Below are 20,003 nucleotides of genomic sequence, written 5' to 3'. Positions count from 1 at the left end.
GAGATTCCACATTCAGGAACTCTGAGTCCACAGACAGGAAGGGGTCTGATAGCAGGTCAGAGGGAGGTCACAGGGGACTCTATGCTGTCACTTGGTGCAGGACTCGGTTGTATTGCCCATACGAATTCCAGGTTGTGATCTCAGGGCAAGGAGGAGCACTAGTACTTGCAGGACTCAGGAGATCTGGGACCATGGTCACAGTTCCAGGATGGGAAAGAGTCCCTGTGGTCATTCACAGACCAGAGCATGAGTCAAGAGATCAGTGACCACAACTCTCCTTAGATCATACCACCTTAGAAGAACTGAAAACTTATAGACCCCCAGAATTAGCTCTGAAAACAGCAGCATGAAAAACCTGAAATTTGGGACAGTGCCCACTCTAACCCGGAACCAGAACCCAACTTTAACATAAAGTTGAAAGTCAAGAAATAGGTTGGAAAAATGAACAAAGAAGGGAAAAATAACCTGGAAAAAAGAAAGTTACTATGGTGACAGAGAAGATCAAGACACAAACCCAAGAGAAGACGATGGAAATCAAAGCAGCTACATATAAAGCCTCAAAGAAAAATGTGAATTGGTCACTGTCCCCCCAAATCAAAAAGGAGAATTGAAAAAAGAAATGAAAAGTGATGCAAGAAAATCATGAAAAAAGAGTCAACAGCTTGGTAAAAAAGGCACAAAATCCATTTAATAGAAGAACTCCTTAAAAAGAAGAAATGGCCAAATGGAAAAAGAGGTACAAAAATTCATTGAAGAAAAGAACTCCTTAAAAAGTAGAACTGGGCAAATGGAAAAACTGGGCAACATACAAAAGCTCACTGAAGAAAATAATTCCTTAAAAATTAGAATTTGGCAGTGGAAGTTAATGACTCCATGAGACATCAAGAAACAATAAAACAAAAAGAATGAAAAAATAGGGAAAAAATGTGAACTATCTCATTGGAAAAAAAATGACCTGGAAAATAAATACAGGAGAGACATTTCAAGAATTATTGGACTACCTGAAATCTATCATCAAAAAAAAAAATCCTAAACATCATATTTCAAGAAATTATCAAGGAAAACTGCCTTGATATCTTAGATACAGAGGGTCAAATAGTAATTAAAATAATCCACCAATCATCCCCCCCAAAAGAGATCCCAAAATGAAAACCCCCAGGAATATTATAATCAAATTCCAGAGCTTTCAGATCAAGGAGAAAATACTGCGAGCAGCCAGAAAGAAACAATTCACATATGGAGCCACAGCTAAGATGACATAAGATGTAGCAACTTCTATATTTAAGGATGGGAGGGCTTAGAATGTGATATTCCAAAGGGCAAAGGAGTGAGGATTACAACCAAGAATAATCTACCCAGTCAAACTGAATATAATCCTTCAGGGGGGAAAATGGATATTTAATGAAAGAGAAAACATTTAAGCATCACTGATGGAAAGACCAGAGCTGAATGGAAAATGTGACTTTCAAATAGAAGACTCAAGAGAAGAATAAAATGGTAAACATGAAAGTGAAATCATAAGGGATTTTAAAAGGTTAAACTGTTTATATTTATTACTTAAGATGATACTTGTAACTCCTAACAACTTTCTCATTATTAGGACAGTTTTGAGGGGTATACATACAGAATATGAGTGTGAGTTGAATATGATAGAATGATATTTTGAAAAATAAAATTAAGGGGTAAGAAAGAGGAATGCACTCAGAGAAGGGAAAAGGGAGAGGAATAATTATCTCACATAAAAGAAGTGAGGAAGGAAGAATTTTTATAATGGGGGCGGCAGATAATGCTTGAACTTTTCTTTCATCAGAACTGGCTCAAAGAGGTAATAAAATACATACTCAGTTGGGTATAGAAATCTATCTGGCCCTATAGGGAAGAAGGAGAGGAGGGGGATAACAGAAGAAAGGGCTGAAGGTGAGGGTGTATTGGGGAAGGTGATAGATAGAAGCAAAACACTTTGAAGAGGGACAGGGTGAAAGGAAAGAGAGGAAAGAATAAACAGGGAAAAAATAGTATGGAGGGAAATGCATAGTAATCATAACTGTGAATGTGAATGAAATTAACTCCCCCATAAAAGAGAAACAGATAGCAAAGTGGATTTAAAACCAGAATCCAACAATATGCTGCTCACAAGAAACACACTTGAAGCAGAGAGGGACACACAGACTAAAAGTAAGGGGCTCGAGCAAAATCTATTATGCTTCAGTAAAAGCAAACAAACAAACAAAAAAACAACAACCAGGGGTAGCAATCTTGACCTCAGACAAAGCAAAAACAAAAATAGATCTAATTAAAAGAGATAAGCATGGTAACTACATTTTGCTACAAAAAGGTACCATAGACAATGAGTAATATCAATACTAAACATATTTGTACGAGATAGTATAGCATCCAAATTCTTAAAGGAAAAGCTAAATGATTTACAGGAGGAAATAGTAAAACTACACTAGTAGGAGACCTCAACAAAAAAATAAACATGTAAGAAGTTAAGTAGAATAGAATTTTAGAAAAGTTAGTTATGATAGATCTCTGGAGAAAAATGAATGGGAATAGAAAGAAATATACATTTTCTCAGTTATACATTACACCTACACAAACATTGTCCATGTATTAGGGCATAAAAACCTTACAATCAAATGCAGAAAAGCAGGAATATTAAATGTATCCTTTTCATATCATAATGAAATAAAAATACATTCAATAAAGGACCATGAAAACACAAGATTAAAAATTGTTGTTTGTCCTTCATTCTCAAAGGGCACTATGACATTAGGAAGTTGATATTATGACTTGCAGTGAATTAGATTTAAGTGAGGATGGGCTGTACAAAGTCACCAGCCTCATTCTCTCCTCTGGAACCATCTAGGTACAGTGGAAAGATTGAAAACTAATTGGAGACTAAATATTTTAATCCTAAAGAACAAGTGGATCAAAGAACAAATCACAGAAACATCAATAATTTAAGAGAACAGCTATAGACCAGTTTCCCTAGTGAATATTAATGCAAAATTTTTAAATAAAATACAAGCAAGTAGATTACAGCAATATATCACAAGGATTGTACATTATGACCTGGTGGGATTTATACCAGGAATGTAGAGCTGGTTCAATTTTGGGAAAACTAGCAGCATAATTGACCATATAAATAATAAAACCAATAAAAACCATATGATTATCTCTATAGATGCACAAAAAAGCTTTAGAGAAAATGCAACACTCATTCCTACTAAAAAAAAAAACACAAGAAAGCATAGGAATAAATGGAGCTTTCCTTAAAATTAAAAGTAATATCTATCTAAAATCATCAGTAAACATTATCTGTAATAGGGATAAGGCTAAAAGGCTTTCCATAAGATCAGGGATGAAGCAAGGATACCCATTATCACCACTATTATTCAATGTTATACTAGAAATTCTAGGTACAGGAAAAAGAGAATAAATAAAAACCATTCCAGATTTTTGCTATGAAGTGACGTCAGTTTTACTGGCATGTGTGTGTGCATACATGCATGCGTGTGTGTGTGTTAGTTTCTTCCCCTTGTTTTCAAAATCAGAACATTTCCTTGTCTCTGGTATTATGGACTTTCTTTCATATTTCATGATTCCTCAAAGATCAGAAGTTCAACAATCAAATCTTCAAGGTCCTTCAGTGCTCCAGGACATAATGATCCAGATAAAGGCACTTGAACTCATTTTAGACAATTGGGTATTGCCAGAAGCCAAGACCTCTGGAGTGGACATGTACTCTTTGAGAAAGGGAATGCTTCAGTAAGGACTGAAAACAAACAATAGACCACTGAGCCTGTAAGCATTCATCTTGACACTGGCCAATGCCCTTGGTAGGAAGTCAACAAACATGTAATAAGCATTTACTATTTGCCAAGCATTGCTAAATGCTAGGGGTACAAATGTAAGCAGAGACCCTGTCCTCAAGGAGCCTATATTCTAATGGGGTAAGACAACCCATAGGGAGCTAAAGAGGGGTGGGTAAGGTACCTACACAGGGGCACAGTGTCAAAGTCCATAGGGTGAAGCACAGATGCTCTAGATCCTTCAGCAAAATGGAGGCTAGACGTTGGCACTGTCTTCTTCTGGCCCAAGGAAGTGCCAGGTTTTTTTCCCATAAATCCCCTGGCTGCTTTAGAGTCAGGTAGGGGAGTATGATTATGCAAGCAACCATGAACAGCTCTGTGACTTTTGCTGAAAACAGCCTTGTCCTCATTAGGTTTGAAAACATCCTCCAAGCAAAATGACAGGGAGTTATCAAGGTTCTATGTGACACTGTTTTTGGTTTTTAAAAAAAAATCCTGAGTTGCTATTCCCAGAGCAAAGCTTGGCTTTCCCAAACATAGCTGTCCTCCCCCTACCACCTCCCCCCTCCCCCCACCCCCACCCAACAAGCTGCTGACAGTCTTGCACTTTCTTGGAAAGATCTTGCAATGAGAGCGGAGAGGGTGGCACTAGTTCCTAAGCTCTGAGCCAGACATCATCCTAGACGCTCCAGCCCCAAGGGCCAATCCCAAGTCCTGACAGAGAAGGTTCAGCATCTGATGAGTCCCCTCCCTCACAGACTCGTTCTGGCTCTCCCCATCTGACTCTGCTACTACACCCACACCCACCAGGCAACATGGCCAGCACTAGAGACAGGCCGGCCCATCTGTTCTTCTCTCTCCTTCCCCCCACCCCCCCCTTAAGAACAGAGTTGGTATGTCACTGCTATACGTGCAACTTGATCACATTTTTTGAGAGGGAAAAAAATGTTCTCAATTCTTGTGGGTTTTGTTTCTTTGGGGTTTTTTTGGGGGGTGCCGTGACAATATAATTGGGTCTGATGTCCTACCCACAGAGTAAATATTCCTACAATGGGTCTTTTATATCCTGTAACTCCAAATCAGATACATGGTGAGAATCTTGTTTTCATAGTGTGTACTCATGGGCAGAAGGAAGGGGATGGAAAGTTTTGGCAAAAGGGAATCCTTGCCCTTGAGAGATTCGTGGGGACAATTAACAGGAAATAATAATTAATACTAATTATTATTGTTAATCATTATTAATAATAGCTAGCATTTATAAAGCGCTTAAATGCTTGCAAACACATAATATATATTATTTTATTTGATCTTCACAACCACACTATGAAGTAGGTGTTATTACTATTTCAATATGGAAGAAATTAAGTTACTTGTGCAGGGTCATCACACTAGCTAGTATGTCTGAGGCTAGATTTGAACTCAGTTCTTCCTGACTCTAAGTCCTGTGCTCTATCACCTATGTCATCTCACTGTCTTATTAGTGGTAGTGAGCCCCCTTTTAAATCGTCTGATTAAAGGCTGCCCCAGATTTCTCACTCACTGCTGGTGGTCAAGAGCATTATTGTAATTAATGTAGGGACAACGTTGTTGCTAGTCTGGTTCTCAGATGATAAACATGCAGTTCTACATCATAGAACCCTAAATCTAGACCTGGAAAGGATATCAGAGACTAAATATTTAGTCCACTCCCTTCATTTTACAGTTAAGAAAGTTGGAGGCCCAGGGAGGCTAAGTGGTTGATCCAAGGTCATATAGTTAGTAAGAATCAAAGGCATGTTTTGAACCCAGGTCCTCTAACTCCAATACCAGTGGAATTAATATAACTCTATTATACAGTTCTGTTTTCCTGGTTGCGCTCAAAATCTTTATGAATTGGGAGGGCCTATTAGAGCCTGCCCTCTGCTGACATAGCCTTAAGGAAATTAAGGTTACTTCTTTCTCATTACGAGGCATTGGGACTTTGGATGATGGATGATGACGAAGATGATGACGAAGATAATGGAGGCAGTATTATATAGTGGTTAGAGAACTAGAGTCAAGAAGACCTGCATTCAAGTTCTGACTCCCTCATACACTGGACGTGTGACCCTCGGTAAGTCACTTCTCAGTGTCTCAGGAAATTCTCTAAGACTATAAATTGCAGGACAGTTGCTGATCTGCATTGGTAGGAAAAGTTTCCTTACCAAGGAGTTCATTACTCCAATTAGATCATAGGTCAAAAATAATTATTTTCATTGTTATTTTTAACCTTTATTTCTATATACCTTACATTTTAAATAAAACCCTTTCTTCTCCAGGATAATGTTCAATGGGTCATTAGCATTTGTACCAGGAGCTAGACTAGAGACCAGGTTCTCCACATGCCATAAAGCACCTTCTCAAAGGTCCTCTTCTATCCCTACCCTAGGATCATGCCCTCCTGTCTTCCATCACACAGCGTGCAAAATGAGGGACCCATTTCTACGCCTCAAGACTCCATGTCCTTGTCATTTCATTTTCTAAGCCTGACCAAGAGGCCATAAATCATGTAACTTTTATCTAAATAGTGACAACATTCCACATAGGTTCTCTTAGAACTGCCCAAATGGCTCTGAAGTGCCACACAGAAGGATCAGCCAGGGCAGCCTCTAGAATGAGTCAAAAACAATGGACAGTTATACTATTTGTCATATGGGATGGCTCTCTGGAATGGGGTAGGGGAGAGATACTGGGGTAAATTGTGGTGACACAAAAGAACAAAAGATATCAATAAAAATTTATTTAACAAGAAAACGTCCAACAGGGTAGGCTCTATCTAGGGACACCTGGTATTTGTGTCATAGTTGGAAACTGGGACAGTACCATCAACACCCATGAGATCAAAGCCTTGGTTCAAATCTCACTGATGCAGTTCTCAAAAAGGTCAAATCCACATGTAAGCCATTCATACTCCTTTCTTTCTCAGACCAGAGCCTCCTAACTACTCCAGAGGTCCCAACAGCCCCTCCCTTTCTATATTTCAGGGGGGATACATCAGCACAGTTCCTATCTTGGGCCTGTCTCCCTAGGGAGTGCTACCACATGGGAAGGTCATATTAAGTTGGTTCCTCTCAAAGCATCATTGGGAATGAGCCACCTGGACTCGTCTCATAAATTAAAGCAGTGACAAAGCTTGCCACTTGATGAACCTCCCAAAATAGTCTCCAGGACCATTTTTGTTCCCACCCCCCTACATAATCCCCTCATCCAAACATACAGAAATAACCCAATAGTTGGGAAAAGCCCGCCCACATCAGTGAGTTTGTTAAGGTTTAAGCCTAGTTTAAGGAGCTGTTCATGGGACTCTGCTGACAGAAAAGCTAATTCCGCCTGCTGATGGCAAATTCCAGCAGTGTGCAGGGGAACTGTGAGTCAGTGCTAATTAGGAGGTGCAGGATGGAGGATGTGGGCTCCCCACTGACGCAGATGTGGAGGGCAGGCCTATTTTGGTCTCAGTGAATACATTTTCAGGAACCTCCTTCTTAATGGTTTAATGCCTACAAACTCACCCTCTGGGATCAAGTTGGGGAGCAACAGCTCCTGAATCACAGATATTAGGAACTTTGTGAACAAGGAAAGATGCTCTAAGATTCTCCAGCTCAGAACCCTCCTCTGAGTCTTTAAAGTCATATGAGGAAGAGGCCTGAGAAAGACCCATCCCCCTACGGTGATTTATAATGAGGGAGCAGGGTAGAAGCAGGGTGAGTTAGTGATTGTTGATACAAGTGCAAGAAAAAAAATAGATCATAAAAAGATTTTTCTAAATATTCAGAAGAAAAAATTCTGAAGAGGTCACAATTTTGTAACTGTGCTGTTAAATTTAATACATACTTTAAGGTCACAATAATGAAAAAAGGAGAAGACAGAAGGGAGAAAGGGAAGGAAGGAAAAGAGGGAAGACATCAAAAAGCAGGTTGAGGCAGACAAACACAGGCCATAGGCTTCATCAACAGAAGAAAACTTAAGATCCTTACAGGTAATCTAATTCAATCATCTGATGTTCCATGTAGGCAACTGAAGACCATAGGGGAGAAATCACTTGTCCAAGGTCACACAGCTATTACATAACAGGACCAAGATTTATTAATGTAAAGTCTTCTGACTCTCAATCCCATGCTCTCCCTGCTAAATCTTGCTGCCTCCTTTTGCTAGTGAGTTCCATTTCCGACACAACAACATTCCCTCTACTTTGGCAAAGAACCTTGTTTCTCTTTTTAATTTCTTTTTGGTAATAAATAGCATGTTGAAAAGATGATAAAAGACAGAAAGAATCAACATTGGAAGAGCTGTGGGAAGACAGACACACTAATAATATACTGTTAGTGGAGCTATAAATTGGTCCAACTAATTCTGGAAAATGGTTTGGAACTATGCAAGAAAAATCACTAACCTATTTATACCTTTTGACTCAATAATGTCACAGCCAGGCATATACCCCAATGTAGTCAAAGAAAGCAAGGTCACATATGTATATGCATGTATGCATGTGTATTATATGTGCATGTATATATACATGAAGACATATATAAAGTCTTCATAGCAGCACTTTTTTGTGGTAGAGCAAAAATAGGAAACAAAGTAGGTGCCTGTTAACTGAGGAATGGATAAACAAATTGTAGGACACGAGTGAATGAAGCTGTCTTACTATAAAAAATAAGAAATTCAGGGAAACGGGCAGACTTCAATGAACTGGTGCAGAGTGAAGTAAGCTCCTTGAGAGAGGGCACTATCTTATCTCGCGTTTATATTTGTAGCCCGGTGCTTGATATGTAGTAGGAGTTCAATAAATGCTTGTAGATTGGTTGAAGTGATGAGAACCAGAAGAGAATACACAATGATTGTGACAGTGCAAGTGAAAACAGCAGCAAATTTATTAAATATAAAGACCAATCTCAGTCCTGGAGAATAAATAATGAAATACACCTCCTTCCTAATGGTAAGGGGAAGGGGCCCCGGGAGGAATGCTGGGAGTTTCATGCACTGCTAGATGTAGGTATCCGAGGATTGGTTCTGCTTAGTTGTTTTTCTTTGTTATAAGGGAAGGGTCAATGGGGGAAAGGAAAAGTGGATCATTCAGGAAAACACCATGGCATAAAAAAAGACATCATTAAAACTTAATAAATAAATTAGCATGTTGGTATCCAGCTCCCTGAAGGTTCAAGCCCTACTTTACTTTGGTCTCAGTAATAAGATGCAGGGCAGAGAGTCCTGGATTTCACTCAGGTTCTGTTAGTAGTTACTAGGGAACAGACCTTTAGCAAATCACTCCCCACTCTGGTCCTCATCTGTAATATGAAAAGATTGGACAAGGCACTCTATAAGATCCTTTCTACCTACCTCTATCAATCAATCAACAATGAGTTCTTTTTTTTCCCGAGTCAATTGGAGTTAAATGACTTGTCCAGGGTCACACAGCAAGTAAGTGTCTGAGGCTGAATTTGAACTCAAGTCCTCCTGACTCCAGGGCCTGTGCTTTATCCACTTCACCACCTACAGGTCCCTCAACAAGGATTTCTTAAGTGTCTGGAATGTGCCAAGCACTGGGGGGGTGCAAATGCAAAGAATGAAAGGATCCATACTTGGTATTCTAATGAGGGGAACAATGAGTGCAAACAAAAATATAAACAGCATTAATATAAAGTGTGTGTGTGTGTGTGTGTGTGTGTGTGTGTGTGTGTGTGTGTGTGGAGTGAGAGAGGGGGGCGGGAGAGACAGAGAAGAGAGAGACAGAGTGAGAGAGAGAGAGAATAAGGGAGACTGGAAGGAGAGAGAGATTATGAGAGAGAGAGTTTAAATATTAGGTGGTTTGGGAAGGAAGACACCCACAGTTGAGGGTAATCAAGAAAGGCTTCATGCAGATCTTTGAGTGGCATCTTAAAGGAAGATAGAGGCAGGGAGGAGGTGCAATCTGGATGTGTGACAGCCATTAGAAAAGCTCAGAGACAGGAGTATCATGCCTGGCTGAAAAGGGGAGAGCTATAGCAGGAGAGCTTGAGGACAGTCCAGTCCAATAGAGTTTTGTTTGTTTGTTTATTTGTTTGTTTGTTAAGGATGTGAGAGAATTGGGCATATTTAAAGGCAATAGGAAGGAAACAGCTGATAGAGAAAGGATTAGAGAGAAAGAAAGGATGATTGAGAATGCTATCTTCTGGGGACAACGAGAGAGGAGACAATTGCGTAGGAGAGCTAGCCTCACCAAGAAGGGCACTTCGTTGTCAGAGAATGGAGGAATGGAGGAGACAGTGGGAGATTATGTCAAGGAGTTTTGAGATGAAGAGAATGGAAGAAGAGGGAGATCAAGTAGAATGATCTCCATATTTTCAGTACAGTAAGATTCAAGGTCTTTGGCTGAGATCAAGCGGTAATGAGAGTGTAAGAGGCTTAAGAAGAGAAGAGAAGGTCTGGAATAACTTCTGTGAGGAATGAGATAGGGAGACAGGGAATCAATGAGGGAGAAATAAAGAGACACCTCGAAATCCTATGATCCATAGCTGGAATGTTGGTGCTAGATGTCACATTAAAAAGCCAAAGAGCACCCTAGGAGCATAATTAGGAGGGCAGAGAAGGGTCTAGAAATTCAATGTGTCGAACATTTTTAGGCACCTACCACATACTCAGAACTATGGATAGATTGGGGTCTCAGTAATGAAAAAAACACCATAATTTCTCCCTCCAAGAGATTTACAACCTCACCCGGAAGGAAAGACAGGTACTCAGAATAAGCATGATACATGGCAGAATAAAAATGCTGAGATGTCCAGGCCAAAAGCTGGAAGAAATCTGAGGAGGGAGAGATCACTTTCAGCTACATGAAAGAAATGATACCTGAGTTGGGTCTTGAAAGAAGGAAGAGATTTTGACAGGCAATTTGTGAGGACAGGAGAAGAGTGCATTCCAGGCATAGGAGACTGTCAATAAAAGCATCAAAGAAGAGGGTAGGATAAACAAGAGGGATCATGAGTAGTCTAATTTGGCTAAAATGAAAGGTTTATGAAGGAGCTGGAAAGCTAGGTTGAAGATGGTGGAGTTTATATTGAGTTCGGTAGACAGTGGAAATTATGTCATATAAGAAACAACTTAAGGGACTGAGAATATTTAGACTGGAGAAGAAAAGACTGAGTGGAGCATATGGGATGGCCTGAAACACATATAACTACAGTCTTAAAATATCTGAAGAGTTATCATGTAAGAATGGATTAGACCTCTTTTGTGTGTCCCCAAAGAGAAGAACTGAAGATAGTGTGGCACAATGGGGAAAAAAGCATTGGCTCTGCAGTCAGAGGACCTAGATTCAAATCACCACTAATATTTACTACCTGTATGACATTGGACAAGTCACCTTACATCTCTGGGCCCCGATTATAAAATGAGGGAGTTGGTTTAGATAGCCTTGGAGGTTCCTTCAAGGTCTGGGTCTGCGAACAGAGATCAATAGGTGGAAGCTGTACAAAAGAAGATTTCAGCTCAATATGTATAAGGAAGAAGCCGTGTGAACTGAATAATCAGAGCAGTCCTCCAATGGCACAGGCTTGCCTATGGAGGCAGTGACCTGCCCTGACCCTGGGTACTTCAGCAAGGTTTGGATGAGAACCTCTCACAGGCAAGCTGCAGAAAGCATTTCTGCACTGGGTAGGAGGTGGCCTGTGAAGTCCCTTTGGGGTCCGAGATTCTGTGAGCCTAAAGTTCTAGCTGGGAGGAACAAAAATGAATACCCAGCCCCAGCCAGCCAGCCTTGGTTCACTTCCCTCCTTTAGGCAGTCAGCCAGGATCTGCAGCTCAAGGCAGCCGAGACTTACAGGATGAACAGTAAGAAAGCCCAGGAAAGCACACCCTCTCCCAAAAGCACTTGCTCCCACTGCCTGTCACTCAGAATTTACTGAAAACAGCATTTCCTCTTCTTAAGAGCACCAACTTCTGAAGCCAAGACACCAACAGAAAATGCAAAGAGAATATTATTTTAATCCAGACAGTGCTTCCTGTTTACAATCTGTGGTATTTGGGGTGAGGGGTGGCCATTTCCTACCTACACTGATCTGAAATCATATATTATATCAAAACAAAGCAAACTGGAGCTAGTCCTCATGGGGAGGACCCCAGTAGGGGCTTCCTGTCCTTTCTCCAACACACTTATGGCTTCCCAGTGAGTTTTTTCCTCTGTAAAATGAGGGGAGAGGTGGTGGGGCAAGAGGTTGGACTAAATTCAAGGATTCTTAATCTGGCATCTGTGCATTTTAAAATATATATTTTGATAACTGAATTTCAATATACTTGGTTTCCTTTGCGATCCTAGGTATTTTATTTTATATATTTAAAAATATTACTCTGAAAAGAAGACCACAGTCTTCACCAGACTGCCAACAGGGCCCAGGCGGCCCCTTCCTTCAGCCTTTTGGTTTCTCTAGCTTCCTTCAAGTCCCAGCTAAAACCTCACCTTTTACAAGAAGTCTTTTCAGATCTACCTGAATATTAGGGCCTTCCCTCCATTGATTACCTCCAATTTGTCTCATCTATATCTTGTTTTCACATAGTTGTTTGTATTAGACTTGTGGGTCCCAGAGAACAGGAGCTTTTTTTTTTATCTTTCTTTGTATTCCCGGCACTGAGATTTTGCAGGTGTTTAATAAATGTTTATTGGTGACTCAAAGATTGACACAAAAATTCCTGGGCTAAAGGATTTCTCAGGTTGCCTTCAGCTCTAAATGTTATTCAATTCAATAATCATTTATTGAGGACTCTGTATCTAGTCTTGAATTTGTCCTTTACCCCATTACCTAAGCATATTCCCAAGGATAGGGATTGGGCCTATGATTTTCTTCATATAGAGAATTTCCAGAGGAGGAAACACCCTCCACCAATACAGGTCAGCACCTTCAGTGCAATTGACAATGTTAGAGAGTAGCCTAGACCCTAGGGAGAAATGAGAAGCTGGCGACTTGCCCAGGGTCACCCAGCCAGTGTATGTTAGAAGCCAAACTTAAACCCAGTTCTTCCAGGGTTCAAAGGCAGCTCTCTATTGTGAGGTCATATTGCCTCTCCCTATGTCCAGACAAAACAAAAGTAAAATATTCCCTGCTCTCCAAGACCTTACATTCTCCTGGAGGTGAAGGTTGGGGGAGGAGAGGGACAGAACAACACACACACAAACAGGTATATGCAAAATAGGGATTGGGAGGAAGGGAAGAAGCATTTATTAAGCACCTACTATGTGCCAGGCATTGTCTAAGCACTTTACAAAGACTATCTCATAGGGACTGGACCCGCGATTTCTTGGATATAGGGAAGCTGGTGAATCAAGGTAGGTCAGAAACTTCCCTCCAACTTAGAGTCTTAAACAGTTTTCTACTTAAATGACTTGTGAAGGCTCACAAAGCCAGTGTGTATCAGAGGAGGGGCTTGAACCCAGGCCATTCTTTGCTTCCTAGGCCAGTTCTCTCTCGCTCTCTCTCTCTCTCGCTCTCTCTCTCTCTCTCTCTCTCTCTCTCTCTCTCTCTCTCTCTCTCCAGGGCCAGTGCCCTAGCCATTTTGCCACCTAGTTGCCCCTCCAGGACAGTTCTCTATCAGATATGTCATACTGCCTCTCAGATGCAGAATACAAATAAAAACCAAGTTACTCAGTCAGGCAACAAGTAGTTATTAAGTGCCTACTGTGTAGCAAGCACTGTGCTAAACTCTGGTGATGCAAAGGAACTCACAAATGAATGGGGGAGGCAGCAAACATGAATCAGGAGGGGGAGAGCACCAGCTTATGATACATTAAAGCACATGGGGTAAGCTGTCTTGGAAACAGAGATGTTAAATTAATGTATCATTAGTGGAAAGAGTGGGTTTAGTGTTAGAGCACGTGGGTTCCAACCTCAGCTCCGCTGTGACTCTTATTACTGGGCAAGCCGACCCCCTTTCTGGGGCTTGGGCACTACACCCCAGGAGGCAGGACGCTTTAGGCTGCACTTGAGTTTCCATTCTCAGCCCCAGCTGCTGAGCTGGGAGGCCTCCCTTTGCCCCTACCCTATCTCTCCACCTTCCTCCTCAAGCCTGTGGAAATCTCCCAGAATTGAGAGCCATTGCTTAATCACATAACGCAAGAGTGAATGGAAACAATTTTGCAGGAGAAGATAGAATTCCTCAGCTTCTTATCTTAGAGAAACAGGCAATGTATGTGGAATCACAAGGAGGGCTGGCTAGGGAGGGTGCCTCAGGGTCCTCAAGCCCCACCATCTTCACATCATCTGGGGGAGGTCCTAGCCAGGCCCTTGAAGGAAAAAACCCAACCCTGTTGACTCTCCCTACTCAGTCTCCTTCTCCCCTGTCTCACCGCAACCACCCTAGTTCAGACTCTCTTTAGGCCTTGCCTAAACCATTGTATATTGTAACAGCCTCTCGCCAGGACTCTGCAACCTCTGACATAGGAAGCCTTTGTTACAAACACAGCTGTGACTGACCTTGGCACACAGTCATCACTGCCCAGCCCTCTGGCATGTTCTGTGCCCAGGACCTCAGGACAGTCAGACTCTTCTCAGGGACATCCATAGCACAAAGGAACACAAAGACACACAGGAAAAATCCAAGGAAAGCTGTCTTCCCCAAGTCACAGAGAAGTCCCACCTTGTTGTACTGTTCCCCCCCTTCCCACAGCTCAATCAGTCAATAACAGTACAGTGTCATGGGCCATCCTAATGCCAGCCCATAGGCCCGATCTCTCCCTGCTGTCATCTGTGACCTAGAAGGGAGCTTCTGAGAAAAAGGGAGGCAGATGCTTCCTTAGGGCCACCCAAACTCCATGCTGCCTTCCTGCTTGCCTTCTTGTTGTTGTGGCAACATTAACTCATCTTTTCCATCTCTAGTTTATCCCCTCTTTAATTTATCCTTTATACCATTCCCAGAATAATTTTCTTAGAGCACTAGTGTGATCATATCACTATTTACTCAAAAACATCCATTGGCTCCCCATTGCCTATATAGTGAGAAGTTCTTATGAACCCCTGACTCTGGCATTCAAAGCCCTCCAGAATCTGGCTGCAATTTTCCTTTCCTGTCTTAATTTACACAACTCCCTTTCCCATTCTCTGTTTTAGTCAAAATGAACTACTCTCCATCCTACTTTCTTCCTGCCCTGTTCCCATCTCTGTGAGTTTACTCATACCATCCCCAGTGCCCTCCTAGCTCCACGTGTTAAGTCCCTCACTACTTTAACACCCAGCTCAGATGTTACCTCCTTCATTAAGCCTTACCTGAACCCCCTCCTCCACTCAAATTGAAAGTTTTCTCTCCCTCCTCAAGTCGCTCAGTGCAGAACTTGTAGTAAGAAAGCCTTGAACTCAAACTTTTCCTTTAACACACACCAGCTATGCTACCATGACTAAGTAATGTAACCTCTCTGAGCTCCAGACAAGTGTCTAAGACATACTGAGATCTTCCTCAGTGCAAGAGTTTTCTGTATAGCTGGACTCATGGTCCTTGGCATCAATCAATAAGTATCTGTTAAGTGCTTCCTCTGAGTTTGGTATTGGGGTTACAGAGACAAAGGTAAATAATCCCTGAATTCAAGGAGGTCATAGACTTTTAGAGCAAACAACATGCACCAAGATAGGTGTGCACACTGTAACCTGGAGGCACAAGCCATGAGCAGTTGAGTGGATGAGGAAAGACCCAGTGAAGAAGTGGCCCCATCAGCTAAGTCTACAAAGAAACCAGGGAATCCAAGAGGCAGAAGGTAGGAGCAAGGGAACCCCAGATCTGGGAAAGAACCAGCACAAAGGTGCAGAGATGGACAATGGACTGTGATGTAAGGAATGGGGAGAAGACCAGCCTGGCTGAATTACAGATTAGGTGAAGGGGAGTATTTTGTACAAAGACCACAGAAAGGGGAAGGAGCCAATTTGTGAAAACCTTCAAATATAAACTACTCTGTCATTCAGAGGAATTTATATTTGATCTCAAAGTAGAGGTTCTTAGTCTGGGATATGTGACTATATATTTATTTATTGGAAGGGGCAATCAGGGTTGGGTCACTTAAGTAAGGGTCTGAGGGTAGATTTGAACTCAGGTCCTCCTGACTTCAGAGTTTTCTTTGTAATATCTACGTATTTACTTTAGCTTTATTCTAAGAAGAGGTCTGTAGGCTTCACCAGACTGCCAAAGGGGTCCATGGTAAGAAAAGATTAAGAACCTCTGTTGACAGTAACAGGAAGCAACTGGAGTTTATTATGTAAAATGGGGAGGAGATTACATGGTCAGTCTCTACTTTAGGAAAATCATTTTGACCGCTGTGTGGAGGATGAGTAGGATTGCTAAGGACCTTGAGGCAGGGAGACCATTTAAGAGACTAGTGCAATTGTCCAGGTAAGAAGTGATGATAGCATGATGAACTAGGGTAAAGGTTTTGCAAGGGGAAGAATTCAAGATATGTGAAAATTGAAATGACAAGATTTGGTAATAGAAAAGCTGTAAGATGAGTGAGAGGTAATGATGACAAGGAGGATGCATATGTGGGTGACTGAAAGGACTGTAGAATAGAGAATCCCTGCATCTTTGGTTGGCATTTATGTTGCTCCATATTTCATCATAATTATTTGTGTGCTTATTATCCCTTTCACCCCTTTCCTCCCCCTTATATTGCAGGCTTCTTGAGAAGGGTCTATGTTGTATCTAGATTTGTATCCCCAGGGCCCTGCATATTAGATGCTTAATGAATGTTTGTTGAAATAGGAAAAAAATTAACTGGGAAAACAAATTAATCCAGGGACCATCTGGATGGTATCAGAACAGTCTTCATCTGGTTTGTCTGCAGTTTGGAATACCCAATGTCCTGAGAGGCACAGTGTGTTTTGTGGCTGTGCTGAGGTAGATCTAATGGTGACTTTGATGAAGAAGTATATGAAAAGTGCTAGATTTCCATGTGGATATGTCACTCTGCTTTGTTGTTTTTCAGTCATGTCCAATTCTCTGCGACCCCATTTAGTGTTTTTGTGGCAAAGATACTGGAGTGATTTGCCATTTCCTTTTCCTACTCATTTTACAGATGAGTACACTGAGGCAAATAAGGATAGGTGACTTGTCCAGGGTCACACAGCTAGCATGTGTTTGAGGCCAGATTTGAACTCAAGAAGATGAGTCTTTCTGACTCCAGGCCCAGCAATCTATCACTGTGCCACCTGGTCTCCCCCAGGGGGAAGAGAGAGGGGGGAAGAGGGAGAGAAACAGAGAGAGAGACAGAGAGAGAGAGAGAGAGAGAGAGAGAGAGAGAGAGAGAGAGAGAGAGAGAGACAGAGAGAGACAGAGAGAGAGAGAGAGAGAGAGAGAGGGAGAGAGAGAGAGAGAGAGAGAGAAGCTACCTACTATTCTACCAAGTAACTCCCACCTACTATTCTACCAACTCCTTAACCTGGCATTCAAGGCTCTCTCTCACCTGGTGCCCCTTGTTGTTAGATCACTGGTCCTTGAGATGCCAGCTGTTTTTTGCCTTTCTTTGTATCCCTGGTGCTTTGGTGGGTACTTCATAAATGCCAGCTGACTACTACACCCTCTCCTGGGTTTTCTTGCCTCAAGACTTTCCTCACATGTTTTCTGCACCTGTGATGTCTTTCCATCTCCTCTCAGTCTAGTGAGTTATTGTTTTTTTTTCTTCTCACTTTGGTGCGAATCTTTTTTGTTTTTATTTGTGATTTACGCACTTGTCTGATTCCTATACTTACAGTACAAACTCTAGTAACCAGCCACAAAGCATTAAGCACAATATGCTTATTATTCTTTAGGCATCTGCATTTTTCAAGTTTTAATATTTATTCTTCTACATCCAGACTGTGTCAGCAGTTCTTGAATATAAAAAAATATATAAATGGGGTAACTATATTCTAAAAATGCAGATGCTATAACAACCATGTTACTAGGGGGAAGGGAATTTTCAGAAAAGGAAGAAAGCAAACAAGTTCACTTGGAGGGAATGTGGTTCAAGTCTTTGGATTAAAAAATAAACAACAACACAAAACCCCCAATTTTTCCCCAGAGAAGCTGGTCATTATGGAATTTCCAGAAAACCCCTTTTTCCCACCAAAGGGACCTTAAAAATCCCATTCCAAATATTTAAAAATCTACAGCTAACAGGATGCCATGAAGTGGCAGTCAGAAGAGAAAGAAAGGATGTCTGTAGATATATCTTGCAGCATAGCATCTTTAGCTATTGGTTGATTGGTAAAAAAAAAACCACTGGTGTACCAGAAGTGCTATTAAGGATAAGGGTAGGAGAGTACTGAAAACATTACCTGCCTGTTTGTGAGAGGGCTTTCATAGCTAGGAAATTTTCTAACCAGTACATAAATTTCAGGACATATCTCTTTCTCTTTTCAATGTTAAAAAATAACTGAATTTGAAAAAATCCTACAAGTAGATACAGTCACAAGAGGAAGTTACATGGCAAGGATCACTCACACACACGCGCGCACACACACACACACACACGCACACACACAAAACATCAAGACAATGCTATTGATTCAATATTATTCCAAGAGGCTAGCAAACCTGTTAACTTTGAAAGCCCTAGCAAATACCACACTTGTTTATAAACCACCTACTTATAAGATCATACTTTGAATCTTTTTTTTCTTTCCTTTCTTCTTTTTTTTTTGCATGTTACAAATGGAGAATTTCACATCCAGCCTTAAGCATTCTGCATTTCTTTGCCAATCTTGTAGCTGAGTATCTTGTTCCAGTCGATTTTGGTGCGGGTGAATGGAAGCTGCCGGCAAGGCCTTGAATGTGGTGTCTGACATTGTCTGATAGTTCTCACTAATCGCGGTCTGATACTCATTTTCAGCATGTTCTATGATTTTAATAAATTCCTTGGCAGTTTGTACATCATCAGTAACAGTAACTGAATCCTGTACATCTTTGTGACTAACCAACTGAACATTGCCATCTTCATAGTAATGGACCTGAATCTTTAGCACTCCAACCACCTGAGCTGTAGGTGGTGTGATGGTAAACTTCCACTCTGATCTCCAACGACCATTCCAGAAGTTTTTAGGCTGAAATTGGTGGCTCTCAATACAGGCAATAATAGTCTTCTGCCCATCTATAATTTTAGCATAAACAGTACAGAAGCCGTTGGAATAATGATCTTTCACATAGGCCCTTAATGCACTGTCACAGGATTCCCTCCATGACTTCAGAACTCCATCTATGTCCTCAGGTTGGGGGTCACTTGCTTCTTTCCATAAATGATCAAACTTAAAGGAAACTTTATTTCTTGGATCTAAAAATCTGCCACTACCCAGGTCACCATGTTCTGTAATTAAGACCTGGTCATCATACCCTTCTATCTTCACTGGAGTGAACTGATCCATATTATACTGGGCGAATGCATGAGCTGCCCCTTCCCTGAGAAGATTGTCATTGTTAAGTAGTAACCGGACATCATTAAACACTTCATTAAATTCTCCTGGGGGAGCATGAGTGATGAACTTGGCAGCTATCCGTACCTTCTCCTCATCCGACACCCGATCCTCGAAGTTGGCCATCTTGGGCTGCTCTGACCCAGCCCGGCCGTGAGTTATTGTTTATCCTTTAAAGCCCAATTCAGATGCTGCCTCTGTTGCAAGGCCTTTGCTGATTTGCCAATAAGTAACAACCTTCCTGTTCTGGCCTGCATTCCTATCTGATCCCTCAACCAGACTGTAAGCTGCATGAGGGCAGGTAGCTTTCTAGCCCTCAGTTTTCTCACCTATAAAAAGAGATGATCCCTGAGGCTTGGACTAGAAGTGACTTCTAAGGTCCTTTTCATTTCTAAATTCAATGAACCTACCCTATATTAGGTGCAGTGATTTTTCCACGATCACCTAGTGTAAAAGCCAGGATCCAAACTGCTCCTTTGGACGTGGTTCTCTTCAGGGTGGTCAACACAGTCACACAAACTTGATGCTTCCCCTTAACTCAGGCCGAGGTTACTTGGTTATTAATCTCATGGGCAGGGGTCAAGACAGACCTGACTCACCCCAGAATGCCCAGATCTCTCATCTGCTACTGAGCTACATGGCTCAGGTACCATCTCTACACAATTAACTCCATATATATATATATATATATATATTTGGCCCAATGCTGTCTCCTGAAGTTCAACCTTTAATACCTGGAATCAGCCAGAAATGTCCACAAAAACATTCCACAGAAATCAAT

The 20,003-nt window shown here is 41.4% G+C and overlaps 2 protein-coding genes across 2 annotated transcripts in view; both read right to left on the bottom strand.

The window, feature by feature from the left end:
* PPP1R16B (protein phosphatase 1 regulatory subunit 16B) overlaps window positions 1-20,003 on the bottom strand; it is a 150,777-nt gene that overhangs the window by 55,597 nt on the left and 75,177 nt on the right. The window lies entirely within an intron of this gene.
* On the bottom strand, window positions 18,441-19,394 carry LOC138142511 (F-actin-capping protein subunit alpha-1-like). The gene is given in 2 exon segments (XM_069063556.1): window positions 18,441-18,574; window positions 18,576-19,394. Coding segments are annotated over 2 exon segments (858 nt in total). The 5' UTR covers window positions 19,349-19,394; the 3' UTR covers window positions 18,441-18,489.

The sequence above is a fragment of the Petaurus breviceps genome, unplaced genomic scaffold (genome assembly GCF_028583685.1).
Source record: "Petaurus breviceps papuanus isolate PSGF00001 unplaced genomic scaffold, PetGlider_PUasm1.0 90591, whole genome shotgun sequence".
Classification (NCBI taxonomy): Eukaryota; Metazoa; Chordata; class Mammalia; order Diprotodontia; family Petauridae; genus Petaurus; species Petaurus breviceps.
The sequence above is the reverse complement of the archived record's forward strand: the minus strand, read 5'-3'. Positions and strand labels throughout refer to the sequence as shown.